Source organism: Pristiophorus japonicus, chromosome 11 (genome assembly GCF_044704955.1).
Source record: "Pristiophorus japonicus isolate sPriJap1 chromosome 11, sPriJap1.hap1, whole genome shotgun sequence".
In the NCBI taxonomy this organism is placed as follows: Eukaryota; Metazoa; Chordata; class Chondrichthyes; family Pristiophoridae; genus Pristiophorus; species Pristiophorus japonicus.
The window spans coordinates 126,398,958-126,419,473 of NC_091987.1; the positions used below are offsets into that span (position 1 = coordinate 126,398,958).

Sequence of the window (20,516 nt, forward strand, 5' to 3'; positions counted from 1 at the left end):
CCCCCAAATTGACCTGATTTTTCTTTGTTTTTTTGTCTATCTCAGGAGATCACATGGTTTTGGGTGGGGTGGGGAATGTCTATATTGTGATACACAAGGTATCACAATTGTGTGGAACAGGCCGGATGTACCAAAGACTCTTTTCCTGTCTGTTATTGTTCGTTTGTGAGGGACAAATGAAGCCATTTTGTGAGCTGGCTTTGGATTTGTAGCAGGGAGGAGATATTTAGCGATCTTTCCCAACCAGCTCTGTGACAGAGGACTTAACTTTGGAACTAATTCTTCCCCCACCCCCCTTACCATTGAATGCAAGCAAATTGCTTCGCTGACTTTAAGCAGGAAGGTGTGGTGAGATGGTTTTAGGGAGGTGAATTTCCAGTCCAAGGCATCCTCAATGCATAGTTGGTATTGTGCCCGGTCTCATGCCTTCTCTAAGCCAATTATAAATTGGCAATGAGGGTGACCATGACAATTTGTGATCCTGGCTGTTCTCCAAGCTCCAAGAGACAGCCTACTATTAGAGAAGCAGGAAACCGCCCATCTTGTTTCTATAGGTTAGTTGAAAAGATGGTTGAGCATTTGAAGCAAATGTTGGTAATTACATTATACTTTTTATTATTTCACAGGAGGAGGTTTTTTTTAACCAATACAAAATTTTACAGACGTTGGATTTCCAGCCTATACACAGTCAAGTAACTATTACACATCCATGTGAACAAGGAACAAAAACAACAACTTGTGTATATATATATAAAGTGCCTTTAACATGGTGAAACATCCCAAGGTGCTTCACATGAGTATTGTGAGATAAAATTTTGACACCGAGCCATATAAGTAGAAATTAGCGCAGGTGACCAAAAGCATGGTCAAAGAGGTATGTTTTAAGTAGTGTCTTGAAGGAGGAAAGAGAGGGAGAGAGGCAGAGAGGTATAAGCAGGGAGTTCCAGAGCTTGGGGCCTAGGCAACAGAAGGTATGGCCACCAATGGTTGAGCGATTATAATCAGGGATGCTCAAGAGGGCAGAATTGGAGGAGCGCAGACATCTCGAGGGATTGTGGGGCTGGAGGAGATTACAGAGATAGGGAGGGGTGAGGCCAAGGAAGGATTTGAAAATAAGGATGAGAATTTTGAAATCGAGGTGTTGCTTAACCGGAAGCCATTGTAGGTCAGCGAGCACAGGGGTGATGGGTGAGCAGGATTTGGAGTGAGTTAAGATATGGGCAACCGAGTTTTGGATCACCTCTAGTTTACGTAGGGTAGAATGTGGGAGGTCAGCCAGGAGTGCATTGGAACAGTCAAGTCTAGAGGTAACAATGGCATAGATGAGGGCTTCAGCAGCGGATGAGCTGAGGCAAGGACAGAGATGGGCGATGTTACGGAGGTGGAAATAGGCGGTCTTAGTTATGCTGTGGATATGTGGTTGAAAGCTCATTTCAGGGTCAAATATGACACCAAGATTGCGAACAGTCTGGTTCAGCCTCAGACAGAAGTAAGGTAGAGGAATGGAGTCAGTGGCTAGGGAACGGAGTTTGTGGTGGGGACCGAAAACAATGGCTTCCGTCTTCCCAAAATTTAATTGGAGAAAATTTCTGCTCATCCAGAACTAGATATCAGATAAGCAGTCTGACAATTTAGAGAACGTGGAGGGGGTGAGATAGAGCTGGGTGTCATCAGCGTACATGAGGAAACTGACGCTGTGTTTCCAGGTGATGTCGCCAAGGGGCAACATGCAGATGAGAACTAGGAGGGGGCCAAGGATAGATTCTTGGGGGACAGCAGAGGCGATGCTCTGGGGGCAGGAAGAGAAGCCATTGCAGGTGATTCTCTGGCTACGATTGGATAGATAAGAATGGAACCAAGCGAGTGCAGTCGCACCCAGCAACCCAATACAGATAATATAATCCTTCATAATGATATGGACAGACTTAAAGTAATTCAAAAACACCTCTAAGTAAGACTTGCACAGTGGATAAGAGTTTGCTTTTGGTAATTGTAAGTAAATTAAAGATGGGAGTGTAAGTTTCATTGGCATCCTCTTGACTTTAAGTTTGGGTAAGTTTTTTGTTTCAAACGTGAATAATGCTGACATCATCAGGCTGGGAGAATCTACTGAGCCCAACTGTGTGATTATAAAGTCCCTTGGATTCATCTATACTGTGGTTAGGGCTCCCTGAGGGCTGGGCTCAAGCACAGACCCAACACCTCTGAGGAATTCCCTCTAAACCTCTCTGCCTCTTCCTCCTCCTTAAGATGCTCCTTAAACCCCACCTTTTTGACCAAGCTCTTGGTCAGTTGTCCTAATGTCTCGCTTGGTGACAAATTTTGTTTGATAATGGCTCTTGTAAAGTGCGTTGGAATGTTTTACTACATTAAAGGTTCTACATAAATGCAAGTTGTTGTTGTTCTTGAGATATCATCCCTACTCATCCCATCTGTGACCAGACCAAGATGGCAGCCTTGATTGCAAGCACTGGCTGAAACTACTTCCTGACACTGGCTGTAAGGGGTCAAAATTCGGTACTGCCATTTTTGAGGCGCTATCGCCGCCCGAGTGCTGATTTTACAGCCAGGCGTTAGGTGTAGGCTTCAACGGTCAAATTCAGTTTTTATGGCCAAAGATGAGAGAGCAGCGCTAAAAAGTGGCGTTGCACACTCATCCACGAGCGGGAGATCAGGGGGCCCACTGAATTTTGCCCAAATTTGATGCCATCTGCAAATTTAGAAATTGTGTGTTTGATTCCCAAGTCTAAATCATTAATATAAATTGTGAACAACAGTGGTCCCAGCACTGATCCTTGTGGAACACCACTACCCACTTTCTGTCACTCTAAATAGCTGCCCTTTACTCCTACTTTCTGCTTTCTGTCAGAGTTGTTCTGGATGGATGAATCAAGATGGGCCGGATGACCTTCCTCATCAGTAAGTATTTTGTAATAACGTATCTTGTGATAACACTCCCAGTTCAGATGGCCTCCACATAAGGAAGTGGCCAATGACATTGGTGGGGATCCTTAGCTAATCATTTGGGTTGGGAGTTGTATCAAATCATTAGAGGATCGAAAAAAAACTAACACCTTTCTTTAAAAATAGGGCAAATGAACTGTGCTGGAAATGACAAGCAGATGAGTCTGACATCCCTCAAGGATACAGGTCAGAGGCTAGCCTGAAGAAGTGTATGGTCGAAGTGTGAAGCCCGACAGGAGGTGAATGAACACATCAGATAGAAATACTGCACACAGAGGGGAATGGACAGATCAGACAGAAACACTTCACACAGAGGGGAGGAGGATATTTGGAATGGATTGCTAGGGAGCTCATCATCATCATCATCATCATCATAGGCAGTCCCTCAGAGTCGAGGAAGACTTGCTTCCACTCCAAAAGTGAGTTCTCAGGTGGCTGAAGAGTCCAATGCAGACCCACAGTTTCTGTCACAGGTGGGACAGACAGTGGCTGAAGGAAAGAGGGGGGTGGGGAGTCTGGTTTGCCACACGCTCCTTCCGTTGCTTGCACTTGTTTTCTGCATGCTCTCGGCGACGAGACTTGAGGTGTTCAGCGCCCTCCTGGATGCTCTTCCTCCACTTTGGGCGGTCTTGGGCCAGGGATTCCCAGATGTTGGTGGGGATGTTGTACTTTTATCAAGGAGGCTTTGATGGTGTCCTTGAAACGTTTCCTCTGCCCACCCGGGGCTTGCTTGCCGTGATGGAGCTCCGAGTAGAGCGCTGCTTTGGATAGTCAAGGCTGACATCCTCATTAATTTTAAGTCAATCGGATAGGCATTTGGTGAGAAAATTGAGTGAGAGATATTGGCTGTGAGTTTTGCATTCTGTTTTTGAATTCTGGAGACAGACTGAGGGTCTGAAATGGTCTTCTTCCAGTCCTGCACATTCCTATGTTTTCAAGTAATTGAGGATTCATAGTGCCTTTGGAATCTGTAGATGGAACGACCTGCTTTTTCCAGGTAATAGTATTTGGAAACAGTGCCTGTTGTTCCAGAGTACCAAAGTCAGTAATTTGCAGTACTGCCACATACCCACAGCTGGGGTCCCAGTCGAAAGATCAGGAAAAGGAGTTGCTTGAAAAATATTGCAATGGTAGGAAAGCTGGAACTGAACAGTTGTTGTTAGGTAATCCATGAGAAAGTGAAAAGTAACTCCAGAAATGATTGTGACAGCACTTTAAGTCCGTCAATGCAGGCTCCACACTATCACTCACTGGATCATATTAAAATCAGAGGCACAGGTCACTGTTGCACACTGGTTTTCCTTCGAGGACGTCTCTGGGCTGCCACCTAGAGAGAGAAAGGTAACAAGTATGACAGGAATCAACTGGAGATCATGGTTTAAAACATTCACTTACTTAAACTCAGACAAATTATTGTGCGATGGAATTTTTGTAGCAGCCTTGAAAACTTTTATTTATATCCGCCTTTAATGTAGTGAAACATCCCAAAGCGGGAAGTTCAAATACACCACATCCACTGGTTCCCCTTTATCCACCCTTTTCGTTACATCCTCAAAGAATTCCAGCAAATTTGACAAACATGACTTCCCCTTCATAAATCCATGCTGACTCTGCCTGACCGAATTTTGCTTTTTCAAATGTCCTGCTACTACTTCTTTAATAATGGACTCCAACACTTTCCCAACCACAGATGTTAGGCAACTGGTCAATAGTTTCCTGCTTTTTGTCTGCCTCCTTTTTTAATTGGGGTGTTACATTTGCAGTTTTCCAATCTGCTGGGACCACCCCAGAATCCAGGGAATTTTGAAAATTACAACCAATGCATCCACAATCCCTGCCGTTACTTCTCTTAAGACCCTAGAATGCAAGCCATCAGGGATTTATCTGCCTTTAGTCCCATTATCTTACTGAGTAGTGATTGCGATTGTGTTAGGTTCTTTCCCCCCCCCTATAGCCCCTTGACTATCCATTGTTGGAATATTGTTAGTGTCCTCTACTGTAAAGGCTTACATTCTTCAAGGGTCAGCAGATTGTTTCTGTTGTTCTGCCCACACCAAGCCAGGAGAGCTACTTTATTTCTTGTGTAGCCAGTGCATTCGAACTGAAGGTATGTGCATACTTTTTTTTTACCTGTCAATGTAGAAGTGTAAATTTGTTCCTTCGTCCCGATGATCGGGGCAAAGGAGCGGCGAGAGATTGTTGAAGGACATGATCAGGGCCCAGGAGCGGCGTGAGTTCGGGGCCAGGAGAGGCAAGGGCCCAGGGGCAGCAAGGGCCCAGGGGCAGCACGGGCCAGCCCACACTGCGATATGTGTGCGCACAAGGTCCGTACAGCACAGCAAGTCTCCAGTCGTCTTGGTTTACCCTTGCCACTGGACTAAGACCTAGCTCGGTGAAGCCCGTGTGGTGGCTGGTGTGCAACGGCCACCCCACGTTAAAAAAATCCACGCACAGGCATCTTCCATCCTTCAGGATGTAGTTCAGGACCTGGAATATTAGGTCCTTCATTGAAACACCTGTGAACTCATCTTTTTTTGGCGTGGAAGCAAGTCATCCTCGTTTCGAGGGACTGCCTATGATGATGAAAGACTGATACAAAATATTTGTTCAGAGTTTCTGCCATCTCCATGTTCCCCATTACTAATTCCCCGGTCTTGACCTCTAAGGGACCAACATTTACTTTAGCCACTCTTTTCCTTTTTATATAGCTATAGAAACTCTTGCTATCTGTTTTTATATTTTGTGCTAGTTTACTTTAATAGTCTATCTTCCCTTTCTTAATCATTTTTTTAGTCACTCTTTACTGGCTTTTAAAAGCTTCCCAGTCTTTTATCCTCCCATTAGTTTTGACCACTTTGTATGCCCTTGTTTTTAATTGGATACCCTCCTTTATTTCTTTAGTTACCCACGGATGGCTATCTTTTCTCTTACACCCTTTCCTCCTCACTGGAATATATTTTTCTTGAGAGTTGTGAAATAGCTCCTTAAATGTACACCACAGTTCATCAACCGTCCTACAATGTGATCTATTTTCCCAGTCCACTTTAGCCAACTCTGCCCTCATACTTTCATAGTCTCCTTTATTTAAACTTAGTAAGCTGGTTAGGGATCCAACTTTCTCACCCTCCATCTGAATTTGAAATTCAACCATGCTATGATCACTCATTCCAAGGGGATCCTTTACTAGGAGATTGTTTATTAATCCTGTCTCATTACACAGGATCAGATCCAAGGTAGCCTGCCCCCTGGTTGGTTCCGTTACATACTGCTCAAGGAACCCGTCCCTTATGCACTGTATGAACTCCTCCTCAAGGCTACCCTGACCAATTTGATTTGTCCTATCAATATGGAGGTTAAAATCACCCATGATTATTGCTGTTCCCTTTTTACAAGCCCCCACTATTTCCTGGTTTATGCTCCAACCAGCAAAGTTGCTACTGTTAGGGCCTATAGACTACGCCCACCAGTGACTTTTTCCCCTTATTATTCCTTATCTCCACCCAAACTGTTTCATCATCCTTATCATTTGTGCCAATATCATTTCTCACTATTGCAGTGATTCCATCCTTTATCAATAGAGCTACCCCACCTCCTTTTCCTTTCTGTCTGTCCTTCCGGATTGTCAAATACCCCTGAATATTTAATTCCCAGTGCTGATCACCTTGCAACCACGTCTCTGTAATGGCTATCAGATCATACCCATTTGTCTCAATTTGTGCCGTCAACTCATCTATTTTGTTACAAATGTTACGTGCATTTAGACATAGTGCCTTTAAGTTTGTTTGTTAAATTTATAGGAGTTGAGTGTCCCAGTACTGCAATGCAATCAGACATATAATCATAGAAAGCATAGCAGCTTAGAGAAGGAAGCCATTCAACCCATCGTTCCTATGCTGGCTCTTTGAAAGAGTTATCCAATTAGTCTCACATCCCTGCTCTTTCCCTGTAGCCCTACAAATCTTTCCTTTTCAAGTATATATATATTTTCCCTTTGAAAGTTATTGTTGAATCTGCTTCCACTATCATTTCACGCAGTGCATTCCAGATCATAACAACCCACTACCCCCCCATCCCGAGTTTTTTTGCCAATTATTGTAAACCTGTGCCTTCTGGTAATCAATCCCCCCTCCCCCGCAATGGAAACAGTTTCTCCTTATCTATATCAAAATACTTCATAATTTTGAACACCTCTATCAAATCTCCATTTAACGTCCTTTGCTATAAGGAGAACAATCCCAGCTTCTCTAGTCTCTCCACACAACTAAAGTCCCTCATTCCTGACATCATTCTAGTAAATCTCCCCTGTACCCTCTCCAGGGCCTTGACATCCTTCCTAAAGTGTGGTGCCCAGAATTGGACACAATACTCCAGCTGAGGCCTGACCAGTGATTTGTAAAGTTTTAGCATAGCTTCCTTGCTTGTGTCCTCTATCCCTATATTAATAAAGCCAAAGAACCCATATGCTTTTTTAACAGCCTTCTCTACTTGTCCTGCCACCTTCAATGATTTGTGTACATACACCCCCAGGTTGCTCTGATCCTGCACCCCCTTTAAAATTGTACCACGGCCACTGTTTGCATCGGAGGTGTGGTGAAATAGTGACCGAGTGTTGAGGTGGCAGTTTTATTGTTCTGACTCTCTTTAGGATGCTACTGACTGATGATGTTGCGGGAAATTGTGTAACGATGCAATTTTGGGGCAGACACTATAGTGTAACTGACACTGTCTTCATTCTGGACATTGTGGTTTGACCATCCATCACGTATAGCCGGCAAAGCATGTTAACACCGCTTTAAGCACTCGCAGTTCTGCATTTTATTCATCACCGAAAAAGTAATTAAAATGAGACAAGAGTATAGGTCACACATCGATTCGCTGGCAAGGTTGGCATTTATTACCCATCCCAGGTTGTCCTTGAGAAGGTGGTGGTGGGACTTCTTGAATCACTGCAGTCCGTGTGGTGAAGATATGCCAACATGCTGTAAGGTAGGCAGTTCCATGATTTTAACCCAGCGACGATGAAGGAATGTTGATATATCTCTGAGTCGGGAAGATGTGTGACTTGGAGTGGAATGTGGAGGTGATGTTCCCATTTGCCTATTGCACTCATCCTTCTAGGTGGTGGAAGTCACGTGTGCTCCCAAAGAAACCTTCCAAATGACCAAATCTACAATCTTCCCATTACAGCATTGAGTTGGCAGTCTTCAGTGTCCTAGGCTCAATCAATCTTCTGGGCAACACACTTCAGCTGTCAATCACCCTCAATACTTCTGGACATGAGTCTTCAACACGCGGTTTACCACCCTGAGCCGATGCCATCTTCACCAGCTACCCTGGCATATCCAGAAACATAGAAAATAGGAGCAGTAGTAGACCGTTCAGCCCTTCGAGTCTGCGCCGCCATGCAATATGATCACGGTGATCCTTTATTTCAACACCATATTCCCGCTATAGAAGCATGGTTTAAGGTTTATTTTCTCTACCCCATTCACTATCTTTTACTGTAGTTTGGATAATTTTATATTTGCTCATAGGGGAGGAGAATCAGTTTTTCCCCTTAAAGCGACCCATCCTTTCGGGCTGCCTCCTCTCTGGAACTGCTCCAGTGGCATCGCGGAGAGGTGTACCCTGCTGCTGCTCCATTCTTTATAACTTCAGACCAGCCCCACAGTTCTCAAATTGCTGAGTATATAGCAGCACCTGACCAATAAGATCGTGGATTCAAGTCCCATTCCAGAGACTAAAGCTCAAAATCCAGACTCCCACTCCAGTGCAGCACTGAGGGAGTGATGCACTGTCAGAGGTCCCGGCTGCCCTCTCATGTGGATGTAAGAGATCCCACAGCACTATTCGAAGAAGATTCGAAGAATATATAATTAAGAAGGCATACATAATATTTGCCTTTATTAGCTGAGGCATAGAATAAGTTATGCTTGAACTGTATAAAACACTAGTTAGGCCATAGCTAGAGTACTGCACACAGTTCTGGTCACCACATTACAGGAAAGATGTGATTGCACTAGAAAGGGTACAGAGGAGATTTATGAGGATGTTGCCTGGACTGGAGAATTTTAGCGATGAGGAAAGATTGGATCGGCTGGGTTTGTTTTCTTTGGAACAGAGGAGGCTGAGGTGGATAAAATTATGAGGGGCCTAGATAGAGTGGATAAGACAGACCTATTTCCCTTAGCAGAGGGGTCAAGAACCAGGAGGCATAGATTTAAAGTAATTGGTAGGAAGTTTAGAGAGGAAATTTCTTCACCCGGAGGATGTTGGGATCTGGAGCTCATTGCCTGAAAGGGTGATTGAGGCCAGAAACCCTCACTATATTTAAAAAGTGCTTGGATATGCACTTGAAGTGTCATAACCCTAAAGGGCTACAGACCAAGAGTTGGAAAGTGGGATTAGGCTGGATAGCTCTTTGTTGGCCAGTTGAAATGGCCTCCTTCCGTGCTGTAAATTTCTATGATTCCAAGAGCAGGGAGTTCACCCTGGTGTACTGGCCAATATTTATCCCTCAACCAAGATCGCTAAATCAAATTATAGAAACATAGAAATTTACAGCGCAGAAGGAGGCCATTTTGGTCCATCGTGTCCGTGCCGGCCAACAAAGAGCCACACGGCCCTCGGTCAGCAGCCCTGAAGGTTACTGAAACATTCTACATTCCACCTCAACCTGAGCCATGTGATCTCCTGGGAGAGGCAAAAACCAGATAAAAACCCATCTGGACATTATCACATTATTTTTTTTGTGGGAACTTGCTGGCAAATTGGCTGCTGTGTTTCTTACATTTCAAGAGTGACTACAGTCCAAAAATACTTCATTGGCTGTAAAGTGCTTTGGGACGTCCAGAGGTTGTGAAAGACACTATATAGATGCAAATCTGTCTATCTGTCCGAGTTCTCTTACGGGCACAAGAATCCCTGAATGGGCGCCTCAGGCTCATTCAAAGTTCTGGACTCCTCATAAAATGAATATAGTTGTGCTGAGACACTATTGGTGATTCCCAGACTGATGATCCCATGACCAGAGCAGCTCTGAAAGAAAAAAAGGTACAGGGATTCATGAGGCAAAAAATTTGCAGAGCCCTTCAGTACTGGCAACATGCATCTTTATTTATACATTCCTTTCACACAGAGATGGGGAGAATTTGCCCCCCCCAACCCACCCCCCAATTTTTTTTTTCTTACACTTAAGGTCAATTCTATTTTGGAGGTCATTTATTTGGTCATAGGCGTTGTTCGTTTTACAGTCCTTTTACAATATTGGCAGAACTCAACTGGTGTCGCTCATGGGACTATTTTGAAATAGACCAATAGCAACATCACTGCAAGTGCCCATCCAAGAGGAGGGAACCGCAAATACAAAGTTACCACAGATGGTGCGTTCCAAGGAAAAGATGCTGAAAGTTAAAATGAACTAAATTATGATCTTGTCCTGGTCATCGATGATGGTCATTGAGGTGCTCACCGATCGTGGAATGGCTCGAGTGTTTCGGTGGAGACCGTGTGATCTCTCTCCAGGGCTGCCCAGGCACGCCTGAGGCTGCGAAACACAGGCAGGCAGTCGGAGTGAGCCTCCCTGTGAACCCATGGTGAACTGGGACTTGCGTTGCTAAACCCCAAAAGAAACCTTCCTTCTCACTCTCAATAGTCAAAGATGCTGAATACTCTCCTGCCTCCACAACACGGCATTCCCCTCTCTCTTCCTACAGTGACTCCACTTCAAAAGTACACTTCATTGGCTGTAAAGTGCTTTGGGATGTCCGGAGGTGATGGAAGGAGCTATATGAATGCAAATGATTTCTTTCTACATCTTCCCACTCAAGTCTTCCTCCACCCTTTCTTTCTCTTGTCAAATCCTCGCGCTCCACCTCACTAGGTATTTGCTCCTGATTCCTCTTCCCTTAACTCAAGAGTCTCCCTCTCTCTCATCCTTAACTCAGAGTAGAGTCCCTTTCCTTTCCACGTTTGTTTTGGCAATACTTTTTTTCTACTGCACAATCCTGAACATTTGGACTGGAATTCAAGGAGAGTAGAAAAGTGGGGAAGGACTTTGATCCAGGGCTGAAGGAGCTTTAGGAGAGTGGGTCATGCTGCTGTGGGGAGCAGGGGCACTTCTTAGAGCCAAGTTTGTCAATAGGTTTGTGACTTGTTTTAAAATGCACTTGTTCTGTGGTTAAAGTTATTCTTATGCAAGCGTCTCTCAGAATGACTAAAAATAGGCAAATATTTAATCAATAAGAAGGAAACTGACCAACAGTTCAACATAGACACAAGGAATGGGATTTCACATTGAAGTTCCCCTTGTTCCTCGGTGTATCTCTGAAATTGGAAAAATCGGTCAGGGAGCCCATTTGCCACGTCCGGGATTTCCTTGGAAATGACAGTAAAACTGGGGGCTGAGCCAGGAACCACAGAGACTCACAAGTTGAAGCAGGAGGCTGAGAATGGGTGAGCGGTTCAAAGCCATGTTGGCCGACCTTAAAATGATGGTGGTGGGATTGCGACCCAATTTAAAATCATATAGTACAGTCCGAGACGCGTCATAAAGTAACAAAATCTTTAATTGTAGATATATTCAAACAGTAAAAATTGTCGCCGTGCCTACAATCTGCCTGTCCTGGGGTATAGTGTAATTTAGCAATAGTAAATAATAAACCAGTTTGTTACTTACGATTACAATAATACAGGGAAGTGCAAAAACATGCAACCCGACAAAAACAAAAACAATATAATTTTGTTTTAAAAAAAATCCAGAAAGAATCCATCAAAAAGTTACGGTGTCTTAGTTGTCCCTTTGTTCTTTGCCGTGAAAAAAGCAGATATATTTTTCATTCCACTCTTGTCAACCTTTGCCAAGGATTTCTGTGCAGCTGTCATCTTGGAGGGCTAAAGGGAAAAAGCAACAGTCAACATTACTGTAAAAAAATGTCAGAACTTAAATTACATTGTTTAAAGCTCTCAAAGTATAGTACCAGTCCAGAGTTTCATGTTGATTAAATTAATTAAATCAATCAATTTAATCAATTGCTGTGGAGTATCTATTTACTGTATCAATTGAAGTGTTCGGTATAATGCAACTCTTGGAAATACAAGTTATATAATTGACAGCAGAGTTGACCATTCTATTATCAGGTTAATAAAGAAGATTGAGGGATGATCGAATCAGGCTGTTAAAATGATAAAGGGATTTGATAAGGTATGTTCTCCAGATCATCGTATAATCTTCCTTTTCAAATACTTACAACTCCCTTCCAAATAAAGTCATGATCTCTGCCTCAATAGTCACTTGTGGGTAAAGTATTCAATGTTCTAACAACCCTGTTTGTGAAAGGAAAATTCTTCCAGATAATCCTAACCTGTGCCCTCTTGTTACTGCTTTGCCAACCAATGGAAAAAACATCAGTTGTCATTTAGCCCCTCCAAACCTTTCACAGTTTTGAAAATCAGTATTAGATCCCTCTTCAACCTTCTGTCACAGTGAAAATAGCCCCAAATGTTATTCATTCACTATAACCTTTCACCCCACTGAACCCTTTCCATGGGGCTCATATTCTTCATTTAATGGGATGTCCAGAACATTCCATCTTTGGCCTAACCAATGTCCTGTACAAATTCACTTTCTTGCTTTTGTATTTATTGGCCCTATATATAAATCAGAACATAGAAACAGGAGTAGACTATTAACCACTCAAGCATGTTCCGCCATTCAATTCGATCATGGATGATCTATACTTCAACTCCATTAACCCGCCTTGGCTCCATATCCCTTGATACCCCTACCTAACAAATATCAGTCGATCTCAGTCTTGAAAACCTAGCATCTACAGCCATTGGGGTTGGTGCGCTGGGGGTGGTAAGAGAGAGTTCCAGATTTCCACTACCCTTTGTGTGAAAAAGTGCTTCCCGATTTTATTCTTAAATGGCCTAGCTCTAATTTTGGGATTATGCCCCTGCTGTTCTGGCTTTCCCCACCAGAGGAAATAGTTTCTCTGTAACTACCCTATCAGAACCCTTCATCATTTCAAACAACTTGATTAGATCATCCCTCAATCTTCTAAACTCATAGTAATATAAGCCTAGTTTGTGCAACTTGTCATCATAATTTATCACGCTGTTGTATCTGCGCTGTAGCCACACCAAGGCCAATATATCCTTGTTGAGGTGTGGTGCACTTCACCCCTATCGACCACATCTGTTATATTCTCAGAAAAATCCAGGAAATTGGCCAAACATGACCTGACTCTTCTGAACCTTTTCTCATATATCTCTTCCCTTCCCTTCCCTTATGCTACCACACATCACAGTTTCAACTGGTTCCCCACAACCAAGGCAAGACTCAAAAGGTCTGTAATTTGAAGATTTGTCCCTAGCTAAACAAAGGGGTTACAGTCACTACTTTCCAACCTATTGGGACGTTATCCAATTCTAATGTGGTTTGAAAGAAATCAATAAGGGTATTTGAAGTCAGGCTACCTGAAGGCCTTTGACACTGTCAACCGCGAGGGGCTATGGAGCATCCTCCTCCATTTTGGTACCCTCAAAAGTTTGTCACCATCCTCTGCTTGCTCCACGACAACATGCAAGCCATGATCCTGACCAATGGATCAATCACAGACCCAATCCATGTCCGACCGGGGTCAAGCAGGGCTGTGTCATCGCGCCAAACCTCTTCTCGACCTTCCTTGCTGCAATGCTCCACCTCACACTCAACAAGCTCCCCGCTGGAGTGGAACTAAACTACAGAACCAGTGGGAACCTGTTCAAACCTTCATTGCCTCCAGGCCAGATCCAAGACCGTCCCAATCTCTGTCGTTGAACTGCAGTACGTGGACGACGCATGCATCTGCGCACATTGTCTGAACTCAAAGCCATCGTCAACATCTTCACCGAGGATGCGAAAACATGGGCCTTAGACTAAACATCCGTAAGACAAAGGTCCTCCCACCAGCCTGACCCCGCCACACAGCACTGCCCACAGTCATCAAGATTCACGGCGCGGCCCTGGACAATGTGGACCACTTTCCATACCTCGGGAGCCTATTATCAACAAGGGCAGACATTGACGACGAGATTCAACACCGCCTCCACTGCACCAGTGCAGCCTTCGGCAGCTGAGGAAAAGAACGTTTGAAGATCAGGCCCTCAAATCTGCCACCAAGCTCATGGTCTACAGGGCTGTTGTGATACCTGCCCCCCTGTATGGCTCAGAGACATGGACCATATACAGCAGACACCTCAAATTGCTGGAGAAATGCCGCCAACGATGTCTCCGCAAGATCCTGCAAATCCCGAGAGGACAGGTGCACCAACGTTAGCGTCCTCAACATTCCACACATTGAAGAACTGACCACACTCGACCAGCTCCACTGGGCAGGCCACACTGTTCGCATGCCTGACACAAGACTCCCAAAGCATGCGCTCTACTTGGAACTCCTACACGGCAAGTGAGCCCCAGGTGGAAAGAGGAAACGTTTCAAGGTCACCCTCAAAGCCTCCTTGATAAAATGCAACATCCCCACCGACACCTGGGAATTCCTGGCCAAAGACCGCCTTAAGTGGAGGAAGTGCATCCGGGAGGGCGCTGAGCACCTCGAGTCTCATCGCCGAGAGCATGCAGAAATCAAGTGCAGGCAGTGGAAGGAGCGTGCGGCAAACCAGTCCCATCCACCCTTTCCTTCAACCACTGTCTGTCCCACCTGCGACAGAGACTGTAATTCCCGTATTGGACTGTTCAGTCACCTAAGAACTTTAAAAAAAAAAAGAGTTTTGCAAGTCTTCCTCAATTTCGAGGGACTGCCTATGATGATGAGCTGAAGGAGAGAAGACCTGAAGAAATATACCCCCATGTCAACATTCAAGATTATCTTGGACTGGTGGATGAAGGAGAAATCATAGAATCATAGAGCATAAAGCACAGAAGGAGGCCATTCAGCCCATCATGCCTGTGCCGGATTGTTGAGTTATCCAGTTGGTCCCACTCGCCCGCTCTTTCCCCACAGCCCTGCAATTTTTTCCCCTCTCAAGTATTTAAGCACTTCTCTTTTGAAAGTTACTGTAGAATCTGTTCCACCTCACACCTGCTCCTTTCAGGCAGTGCATTCCAGATCACAACAACTTGCTGTGTAAAATGTTGTTTTCCTCATGTCACTTCCCGTTCTTTCGCCCATCATCTTAAACCTATGTCCTCTGGTTACTGATTTTTCTGCCACTGGAAACAATTTCTTCTTATTTACTCTGTCAAAATCATGCATGGTTTTGAACACCTCTATCAAATCTCCTCTAAACTTTCTCTGCTCTAAGGAAAATAACCACAGTTTCGCTTGCTTTTTGTAGTATATATCAATGACTTGGACTTGAATGTTGGAGGTATGATTAAGAAGTTTGCAGATGACACTAAAATCGGCTGTGTGGTTGATAATGAAGAAGCAAGCTGTGGACTGCAGGAAGATATCAATGAACGGGTCAGGTGGGCAGAAAAGTGGCAAATGGAATTCAATCCCGATAAGTGTGGAGTAATGCATTTGGGGGGGTCTAACAAGGCAAGGGAGGGGGGAGAGAGGAGGGGGGGGGAAGAGGAGAGGGAGGGGAGAGAGAAGAGGTGGGGGGGTGGGAGAGGAGAGGGAGGGGAGAGAGGAGAGGTGGGGAGGGGGAGAGAGGAGGGGGGAGGGGGGAAGAGGAGAGGGAGGGAGGGGAGTGGAGTAGGGGGGGAAGAGGAGGGGGGGAGAGGAGGGGGAAAATGGAGGGAAGGAGGGAGAGAGGAGAGGGAGGGAGGGAGAGGAGAGGGAGGGAAGGAAGGAGAGAGAGGAGAGGGGGGAGAGGAGAGGGAGGGGTGGGGGAGAGGAGAGGGAGGGGTGGGAGGAGAGGGAGGGGTGGGGGAAGAGGAGGGGGCGGAGAGTGGAGGGAGGGAGGGAGGGGGGAGAGGAGAGGGAGGAAGGGGAGAGGAGAGGGAGGGAGGGGGGGAGAGGAGAGGAGAGGGGGGGGAAGAGGAGAGGAGAGGAGAGGAGGGGGGGGGAGAGGAGAGGAGGGGGGGGGAGAGGAGAGGAGAGGGGGGGAGAGGAGAGGGAGGGAGGGTGAGGTGAGGGAGGGAAGGAGGGAGAGAGGAGAGGGAAGGAGGGAGAGAGGAGAGGGAGGGAGGGAGAGGAGAGGGGGGGAAGGAAGGAGAGAGAGAGGAGAGGGGGGAGAGGAGAGGAGAGGGGAGGGAGGGAGGAGAGAGGAGTGGGGGGAAGAGGAGGAGGGGAGAGGAGGGGGAAAAGGGAGGGAAGGAGGGAGAGAGGAGAGGGAGGGAGGGTGAGGAGAGGGAGGGAAGGAGGGAGAGAGGAGAGGGAAGGAGGGAGAGAGGAGAGGGAAGGAGGGAGAGAGGAGAGGAGAGGGAGGAGAGGAGAGGGAGGGGGCGAGGAGAGGGAGGGGGGGAAGAGGAGAGGGGTGGGGAGAGGGGAGGGAGGGGGGAGAGGAGAGGGATGGAGGGGAGAGAGGAGAGGGAGGAAGGGGAGAGAGGAGAGGGGGGAGAGGAGAGGGAGGGAGGGGGGGAGAGGAGAGGAGAGGGGGGGGAGAGGAGAGGGGGGGGGGAGAGGAGAGGGGGGGGGGAGAGGAGAGGGGGGGGGGAGAGGAGAGGGGGGGAGAGGAGAGGGGGGGAGAGGAGAGGGGGGAAGAGAGGAGAGGGAGGGAGGGGAGAGAGGAGGGAGGGGAGAGAGGAGGGAGGGGAGAGAGGAGGGAGGGGAGAGAGGAGGGAGGGGAGAGAGGAGGGAGGGGGGAGAGGAGGGAGGGGGAAGAGGAGGGAGGGGGAAGAGGAGGGAGGGGGAAGAGGAGAGGGAGGATAGGAGAGGGGGGAGGGGGAAGAGGAGAGTGAGGGAGGGGAGAGAGGAGAGGGAGGAGAGGAGAGGAGGGAGGAGAGGAGGGAGGAGAGGAGAGGGGGAGAAGAGGAGAGGGAGGGAGAGGAGAGGAGAGGAGAGAGGAGAGGAGAGGGGAGAGGAGAGGGGGGGGGAGAGGAGTGGGAGGGAGGGGAAAGGAGGGGGGAGGGAAGAGCAGGGGGGAGGGAAGAGCAGGGGGAGGAGTGGGAAGAGGGAGGGAAGGAGGGAGAGAGGAGGGAGAGAGGAAAGGGCGGAGAGGAGAGGGAGGGAGAGAGGAGAGGGGGGAGAGGAAAGGGAGGGAAGGAGGGAGAGGGGAGAGGAGAGGGAGGGAGGGGGAAGAGGTGAGGGACGGAGGGGAGAGAGGAGAGGAGGGGGGAAGAGGAGAGGGAGGGAGTGGGGGGAGGAGGAGAGGAGGGGGGGGGGAGGAGAGGGAGGGAGGGAGAGGGAGGAGACTGAACGAGCCTGGCCAATGAGAAGAAGCCAGGCCGAAGACTTTGGGCAGGGCCCGTCCCCAGCAAGATGCCGGGCGGGCGGGCCCCGCCAAAGACGTGAAGAGTGAGCGGAGCGGACCTGAAGAGAGGGGGAAGAGCCGGAGCGGGGCAAGAGCTGGGGGGGAGCGGCAGGCAGCGGAGAAGGGGGATGTGGGGGGAGGCTGGGGCACGGCAGGCAGCAGAGCAGGAGCTGGGGGGGCGCGCGGGAGAGAGCTAGAGGGGGTGGTAGCTGAACGCGGGGGGTGAATCTTCGCCGCCCCAGTGAGCTCATTCGGCCAGGGCTAGGGGCGGCGTGCTTCGGGCCCCTCCCACACAGCCTCGGGTGCCTAGAGTTACCGCACATGTACACACACTGTAGCACGCATGTGCAGCGGTCCCGGCACTGTTTTCAGCGCCAGGAACTGGCTCCACCCCCCACAGCTCGTGCTGCGTCGCGCCGAGGGCCTGGATCATCCTGAGGGAGGGGAGAATACCGAGGTAAGTTTTCGGCGCGGTTTTGAGCACGGAAATCAGGCGTGGCTCGCGGGGCTGCGCCGTTCTAGGCGCGGCCCGAAACTTGACGCCATAAATCCAGCTGAGGACTAACCAGTGTGGTTTTTTTTTAAAAAAGGTTTAGCATAACTTCCTTGATTTTATACTCTATTAACTAAGCTAAGGATCCCATATGCTTTTTCTTTTAATAAAAAAAAACAGCCTTCGAAATTTGTCCTGTTAACTTCAAAGATTTCTGCACATACACCAAAAACTCTCTTTGTTTCTACACCCCCTTTAAAACTGTACCATTTGGTTATATTGGCCCAAAGATTGCGGCTTCTCCAGGTATGTACGATGTGTGTGCGCACCCGAAGAGGCCTCACAAATGTCAGTTCTCGGCATGCAACGTGCATGTGCCAAGAACCCGTGTTTTGTGATCTGTCAAAATGGCAGAGATTGTGCTATTTGCCCAACGAGTGTCCTTCAAACTCTTACGCCTGGTAAAAGCTTTTTATCAGTGTAAAAGTTTTAAAAGATAGAAAAATTAAATGTTATTACTTATTTTTATAGTAAAAACCTTGTCCATGAAGGCAAGTTTATTTTTAACACTATTAAAAGATTTTTTTTAAATTTCAAAAAAAAAAATGTTTCTCTACAACATTTAATTTAATGCAATATTAATTTAAATGTTTAAAAAAAATTGATGTTGGTGTTTTATTTGATTTTCGGGGTATTCTCATTGAGCTCCCATTACTATGAATGTGATTGTGATTGGTGGTCCAGGCCCACGTGATCCCAGGATACGCATACGTTCTTGGAATACGTGGACCCTTACGTTGGACTGTGCAGCTAGGCCTTGGAGTGCAAATCTACATTCCTCCAGGACCACCAGGTATTTTCATAGAAACATTTCCGTCGGAGGCATCCACCTTTGTGAAGTCTCTACCGCAATTTTCGGGCCATTGCTGTTCATACTTCCTACCAAAATGCATCACTTCCCAATTCTCTACATTAAATTGCATCTGCTGTGCGTCTGCCTGTTTTACCAGTCTGGCTATGTCCTCCTGAAGTCTGTCACTATCCTCCTCATTGTTTACTACATTTCCGAGTTCTGTGCCATCTGCAAACTTTGAACTTATGCCTTGTATACCCAAATCCAGGTCATTAGTATATATCAAAAAATACCAACTCCTGGGGAACATTACTGTATACCTCCCTGCAGTCTGAAAAACAACTGTTCACCACTACTCTCTTTCTGTCCCATAGCCAACTTGTTATCCACACTGCCATTGTCCCTTTAATTTTGTTTACAAGTCTATTATTTGGTACTTTGTCAAATGCCTTTTGAAAGTCCATCTTCAAAACATCAACCACACTACCCTGATCAACCCTTTCCGTTACTTCATCCAAGAACTTAATCAAGTTAGTCAAACACAATTTTCCTTTCACAAACCTGTACTGACTTTAATTTATTCGCCCATACTTTTCCAAATTCCAATTAATTTTGCACCGGATTAATGTCTCTAAAAGATTTCCCACCACTGACATTGGGCTAACTGGCCTGTAGTTGGCGAGTTTATCCATCTCCCCCTTTTTGAACAGGGGTGTAATATTTGCTATCCTCCAGTCCTCTGACACCGCACCCATATCCAAAGAGGATTGGAAGATTGTGGTCAGAGCTTCCACAATTTCCACCCTTACTTCCCTCAGTAACCAGGAATACATCCCAACTGGACCAAGTTACTTTTCTACTTTGAGTACCGGCAACCTTTTAAGTACATCCCTCTTTATTTTTTTTTATCCTATCCAATATCACTACTAACTTCCTCCTTTATTGCTACATTGGCAGCATCTTCTCTAGTGAAGACAGATGCAAAGTACTCATTTAGTATCTCAGCCATGCCCTCTGCCTCCACAAGTAGATCTCCTTTTGGTCACTAATCAGCCCCACCCTTCCTTTCAATGTCCTTTTAATATGTTTATAAAAGACTTTTGGGTTCCCTTTTATTAATCTATTCTCATACTCTCTCTTTGACCCTCTCATTCCCTTTTTGAGATCTCTGTACTTTCTATATTCAGCATGGTTCTCTATTGTAGTAAGAACCTTCCAATTGTCGTAGCCTCCTTTTCTGTCTCATTTTAATGCCTACAAAGGGAGTCCTCACTTTGGATGCCCTTCCTTTCCCCTCATAGGAATGTTTTTATTCTGTACCCAAACTATTTCCTCTATAAAGGAGATTGCCTACCAATTTATCATTCCAATCTACCTGGGCCAGATCACCTCACTGAAATTAGCCCTCCTCCAAGTATTTTTATGCTTGATTGCTCCTTGTCCTTTTCCATAACTATTATAAAGCTGATGATATTCTGAAATGCTGCACCACTTCATTCCCCAGAACTAGACCCAGCACTGCTTCCTTCCTCATTGTGCTGGAAACACACTGAGCAAGCAAGTTATCTTGTACACACAGGAACTCCTTGCCTCTTTGCCCTTTGCACTGTTATTATCCCAGTCTATATTAGGATAATTGAAGTTCCCCATTATCACTGCCCTATATAGTTCTTGCATCTTTCTGTAATTTGCCTGCAAATTTGTTCCTCTATCTCCTTCCCACGATTTGATGGCATATAGTATACACCCAACAGCATAATAGCTCTTTTATTGTTCCTTAATTCTAACCAAATAGATTCTGTCTTTGATCCCTCAACTACATCATTCCTTTCCAGTGCTATA

At 46.3% G+C, this 20,516-nt stretch overlaps 1 protein-coding gene across 1 annotated transcript in view; it reads right to left on the reverse strand.

Moving 5' to 3' along the window:
• Nucleotides 1–11,513: 11,513 nt before the first annotated feature.
• Nucleotides 11,514–20,516, reverse strand: part of rnaseh2b (ribonuclease H2, subunit B) — a 58,784-nt gene continuing 49,781 nt past the window's right edge. Inside the window, exon 11 of the mRNA XM_070894009.1 lies at nt 11,514–11,856. Within this exon, the coding sequence (XP_070750110.1) occupies nt 11,743–11,856 (114 nt within the window). The 3' untranslated portion in view covers nt 11,514–11,742. The remainder of the gene's footprint in view (nt 11,857–20,516) is intronic.